General features: G+C 44.6%; 1 protein-coding gene across 1 annotated transcript in view; it reads right to left on the minus strand.

Moving 5' to 3' along the window:
* Positions 1 to 3,234: 3,234 nt before the first annotated feature.
* Positions 3,235 to 5,799, minus strand: part of ZFAND2A (zinc finger, AN1-type domain 2A) — a 7,585-nt gene continuing 5,020 nt past the window's right edge. The window contains exons 3-7 of the mRNA XM_009320064.1: positions 5,671 to 5,766; positions 5,133 to 5,227; positions 4,384 to 4,515; positions 3,890 to 4,041; positions 3,235 to 3,337 (exon numbers count right to left, since the gene is read on the minus strand). Of these exons, the coding sequence (XP_009318339.1) occupies positions 3,235 to 3,337; positions 3,890 to 4,041; positions 4,384 to 4,515; positions 5,133 to 5,227; positions 5,671 to 5,766 (578 nt within the window). The remainder of the gene's footprint in view (positions 3,338 to 3,889; positions 4,042 to 4,383; positions 4,516 to 5,132; positions 5,228 to 5,670; positions 5,767 to 5,799) is intronic.

The following is a 5,799-nucleotide window of genomic DNA, read 5'->3' on the forward strand; positions in this document are numbered from 1 at the left end:
TCCCCCCCAGGGGCTGACAGGGATCCACCCCAGGGGCTGACAGGGATCCACCCCAGGGGCTGACAGGGCCCCCCCCAGGGGCTGACAGGGACCCCTGCCCCTCAGGGCCTGGCAGCACCCACCCCTGCACTCTCCACGAAGGACACCGGGTGGGAGGCCAGCCCCAGTGCTCCCCGCATAAGCCAGGGGTGCTGCTGGCCGCAGCAGGCCCGCGCGTCTCCCCGTGGGTGCCATGCCAGCTGCTAACGCGGTGAGATGCGGCTCTCCGGAGAATGGTGGCGATGCCTTTTAGCCAGCAGATCCTAAAGGCTCCGTGTCTGAGACAGCGTTACCTGCTGTCCTGATCGGGTCTGAGGGAACGTGCCGAGAAGAGGCGGACATTGCGGCTTGAGGAGACGAGAAAACATCTCCGAGGACAAGGTTTCCAGGGAACGGATTGGTTTCCATGTTTTCATTTTCTATAAATACCATGTGCACAAACATTTCCATTTCCCCGTGGTAATTTAAGGGCAAGAATATTTACCAAAACCAAACACATAGATGGAATATTTTTTTCATGACAACCTGAAACAGGGTTTTTGTTTCCATTTGCTTTGATCCCAGTAAGAGCTGAGGTGCTGGCTGTGGTAGCAGATGCTGGCAGCAGCAACTCCCCATTATATACACCGAGGGGAAGAGGTAAACCTTCACACCTGCTTCCTTCTCTTGTCTGAACCAGGGCCACACCTGCTGCTGCTCCTCCCACCTCCTCCCCACACCCCGGGGGTGCCAATCCTGTCCCCCACCCATCACTGCTGGGCTGGGCAGAGCCTCTCAGCTCTGGTCCACGTCCTCACACCATGGTCAGCACCTGCTGCTCCTCTCTGCTGGAAACCCCTTCCCATGCCACCAATGGGGCGCACAGCATTGTTTGGGAACGTGGCCAGTTCTGTATTATACAGAAAGAATACAAAAGTCCTAGTACTGTAGCAATGCGCTAGGGCTGAGTTATGGCATTAGAGCACACAGGATAAGCAGTAGGTAGTGGTATCTAAAATTAGAGTTGTAATTTAAGCTTTTGTTCCAACGTGAATAGGGAAGCATGTTTTCTATGTTTAGACATCCTAAAATAATGTTTATTATGTATCCTATTGTGACATCCTGTGGTTAAACACAGTATTACAGATACCATCAAATCACAATTTTGACCACGTGATTGCGTAAAATTAGACTATATGGAATTAGCAGTGGTAACTCATACCTCCCGGCTTTACACATTCAGTTTGGCCAACTACAGCCTTCCATATAGCTTTGATCATTCTCCAAAAACTTCTCCTGGATGAGAAGAAATCACATTGAGCCAAACATGAATACAGGATAGTGCACATTTTTTTGTGCTTGTGCATTTGCCAGAAATTACATTATCCCTGCCCTTTCTGATAAAAGGCCTACAAGTCAGTATGTTGATTGTTTACATGCTAATCCACATTTCCTTTTTAGGCAACATTTGTGCTCTAAGGATTAAGCCTCTCCAAAGAGAAACAAGAAGCACCCAAGTCTTTGCACAACTGCAGTAGATCTCCAGGTTGTATAAAGCATAAGCATTAAATGCACTTATGCTCCCATCTCTTACAGTATTACCAAAGATGATTTTTCCCAGGTCAAGGAACACCACATCCTCTGCTATGCAAACTGCTCATCCTCCCACCTCAGCAAAGCGGGGCTGGGCACTCACAGCTGCAGGTGATTCAGGGGACTGCAATTACCCTTCAGTTAGTCCTAAACCAACACTCCAGCCCACCAGCCCCAGCATGCAGAGGAACAGCTCCAATGACACAGGAAATTGAGGTCTTGACCCCCTGACAGCATCAGTAAGCCTTGGCATTTTTCTCACAATTAGCTGGATGAGAGGTCTACTTAGATCCCAGCTGGGAATTAGCATTGTTCATTAACAGCACATTTCCATTTCATCAACCTACAATATTTCAGGGCTCAAGCTAAGCAGCTGGATATTCATGCAGTTTTAAAGAGCCAAGATAGCTGATCAAGATAATAACAGATGGAGCATACCTGTTATGTCTTCACTTGTTTGAGCTTTTCAGGAAGACAGCAAGAGTAACCTCTCCCGACAACACTGTATTTTGGCCTCATTCTCATTACATGGGACACAAACAGTTAATGCTACTTTCTCTGGCTTCCTTTTTACCCCAAACGCAAAAGATACCCATGCAAATCTAGGTTTCTATCTAAGGGGCAATAAATTATAAAGAATTATACTGTGCATGCCTCTGAGCACTAGCCTTCAGTGAATTGCTTAGGGAGGGCTTAGAAAAACTAGGTATGGCTTTATAAATCAAGTACTTCCAATGACATTCAGAAACAAGAGGCAGTTTATATAAAACTGGCTTCATGTTGATGTATGCTGTTTGTCAAGCAGAATGCTGCACTCTGTGCCTGTTCATTTCCAAAAGGATTGAGACATACAACATTGAGACATAGCTTCTATTTCAGACTTTCATCTTCAGAAACTCATAGTTCCGACTTAGTATGCCCTAAGCAAAGCTGGCTGTGTTTCATACTAATTTTAGTCTTCTTCCTACCACCATTCCCCAGTTTCTTCCACCAAGTATTTTTCATGGTATTACAGCTCTTATTCCAAATACAGGAACAAATAAAGTTGGCTTGGAAAGGGTGACAGTTTATTGAATGCATAACACATTATGATACAAAAATAAGTTAATTGCATAGAAAATTTTAAAGACCTATAGACAAGATTAACTTTGAAGTAGACAGATGTTTGATCCAGATGTGAAGAGCCTCTACTATCTGCATCTGAAAGACATAAGAACACACTGTAAGCTTCAGTCATGTAACTTTTAGTCACAAGGGGATACACCATAGCAGGGAAGGGCTTGGGCCATTTATTGTAATTCAGATGCTTGCTATCCTCTCCTCAGCATTCTGATGACATACCATTTTCCCAGAACTTGACTAAGCCTCACACTGAGCAGGTGGGAGACCAGCCTACTGTTACAACAATTTGATGTCCTAATGCTTGTGTCTATATAGCTATTTTAATCACTACAGTACGGAGAAGTAAAGATTTACTTGTGCTGTCAGAACCCCTCTGCCACATTCCCAACACTGGTCAAAGATCAACTGCCAACTCTAGAGCAGTTAGTGGTATGACAGTGGCACTCCTACACCATGTTGACATAAGACTATTTTTAAACAATCTTGTTTGTTTTTTTCATTCTACAGCTTATACCTGTTGTGCTGAAGACTCCCATTAGATGGCACTCCAATTGCTCCCGTTGACTTGAAGGCAGTTTGAGAGGCTCTCATCAGAGCTGCATATCTACAAAGAAATACAACCAGGCTCAGCACCTCTTATGCACACTGCCACTAGTTTCACTCTTCCATCAGTTTAGTCATCTGCATCTGTACAAGCCTTACAGTCCTATGGCACAGAACAAGAAAGGTACATCTGCCTGCAGGAGACAGATCTTTATTAAAACTAAGTTTAAACTTTGCTTGGCAAGGTATTGATTTTATTCTTTTTTACTTCAAGGAGCTGGGGAAAACTTTAGGATTCTAGTATTTAGATCCAGACCCCAAAGGGTACTTGAGATGGCCAGTGTTTATTTATTCACAGTTAGGAGACACTGAGAGTCACACTATCAAGATAAGCAAGCTTGAAAGAATTTTAGGAAGGCATTTGACAAGAAGCTTTTATCTTGGCTCACAGACTTTCAGAAATTAGGCCCAAAACACAGAGAGGAAGTAGTGGCTATTTTATTCAAGTGACCAGTAGTTCACAGAGTTCCCTCTTTGTCTGAGCTCCTCACCAACCCCTGATACTAGCTCTGAAGTTTCAGCTTGAGCTCAAAGTATTGTAAATACAGCTTACCCTGCCTTGGAGGTGGGATGGCTGCTCCCTTTACAGTCGTGATCCAGAGGATGCCGATGTTTTATGCAGAAGTTGCCACCACACTGTTCACAAACTACCTTCATCATCTCTTTCCTTTTGCAACCTGGCTTTAAGCACTTGTTTGTGAATATCTAAATAACAGAGAACATGAAGTTGGCAATGCTTGCTTGGTGATCAGCTTCCCAAGTAATGACCAGGCTGAAGCACAAATGCTCAAGCGCCCTTAGAATTAAGGTGAAACAGAGCAAGCTTCTACACATTGTGCTGTCAGAACACTAAGCCTCACACTGAGCAGGTGGGAGATGCTGTTAAAACAATTTGGTGTCCTAGTGCTTGTGTCTATGTAGCTATTTTAATCACTACAGTGTGCTTGTGAAGCACAACTGACCAAGCCTCACACCGAGCAGGTGGGAGACCAGTGTGCTTCACAAGCATTAGGCAGGCAGTTTCCACTTCGACAGCAGTTTCCTTACCCTCTGCTTCTGCTGGGCTGGATTGTATTTGCAGTCCTTATCCATGTGGGCTCCAACCACAACATCTGGTATTTCCCCCTTCTGTACTGGGATAGGTGCATTGCAGAGCGGACACACTGGAACCTGCACATTCTAAGAACATACACAGATCAGAAGTCCCACCCAATTATTCTTCTGTCCTTCCCCTTCTCTTACCCATGGGTGATAGAAGCATTCACAAGTGGTTTACGTTCTACTCATTTACTAATGCTTTTAAAGATATACTTCACAAAGGTAACTGCAAATCATTATCCAAAAATAGACATGCTTTGCCAAATCAATTTCTAGCAACATATTTGGTAAGTTGACTTTAAATATGCTTCTAGGCTTTCTGGAATTACAGCCTTGGAATACTTCAAAGCCCAGGTATGGGCCAGAGATCAAAGTTTGGCCCCACTTACTCTATTTCTTCTGTAGTTTCATGTTTGCTGTCCTTCAACTGAAAGGACTGGGGCTGCAGAAAGTTTTAGGCCACAATACGTTACTTAAAATATAAAGCACTCCTCTGGGAAGATGCAGTGTAAGTGAAAGTAACTAGAACCTAGCAGTACTGACCTCCGAAATGTTAGGTTTCTACATATTTGAAATTCAGCATCTTGCGGTTCTCCCATCCACTTTTATTGAAACCACAGGTCAAGTTTCAGAGCAGCCTTTATGTGTGACTTAGCAATTCTGCACTGTGAATTACTGACTCATGTATAGGAACTTACTTTCTTGTAGGCAGAGCTACACTTGTGGTCATCATAACGGATGTGATCTTTACAGAAGACTTCCCCACAAGCATCGCATTTCAGAGGAAGAAAGTCTGGGAAAAGAATAAAAAAAAGAAAAACAGATTCTCACAGAGCAGAGCTAACAGCTGTAAGAGTACTTGCAAAAGACTACAAATAAATTCTAAAGCAAGTTTGTCTAGTGACAATCCAATTATCTCAGGAGAAAGCACATCATTCTTCATTAATATTAAAACTAAAAAAATAAGAGCGATAAGTTTTGCCTCTTTTTATCCAGTGTTAGTCTAACACAGGCCGTAAATACCTCAGGAGCTCCTGGAGCACAGAAACTGTTAGTGAGGCACGAGTCACGGGCTAGGAGCTGAAGTACAAATCCAAAGCCCAGACTCGAAAGTATTTTTATTCTTTAAAAGTCATCCCTTAAGAGCTTAACAACACCGAGAACGAGGTACACCGGGCTCAGCTATCACCCTCCACAAGGCCCACTGAGGAGGGGCCACAGAAGCGGCGCTGGTACCCGCTACTAACCGCAGCACCCGTGCGCAGAACCTGCCTTGCCGAGGAGGCTCGGGGTGCAGGACGCTGGCCTCCCCGGGACACACGCTATCCGCTCCTTACGGGCCACGGAGGGGGGCTTGCTCGAGGG

Source organism: Pygoscelis adeliae, unplaced genomic scaffold (assembly GCF_000699105.1).
Source record: "Pygoscelis adeliae isolate BGI_AS28 unplaced genomic scaffold, ASM69910v1 Scaffold242, whole genome shotgun sequence".
NCBI classification, from domain to species: domain Eukaryota; kingdom Metazoa; phylum Chordata; class Aves; order Sphenisciformes; family Spheniscidae; genus Pygoscelis; species Pygoscelis adeliae.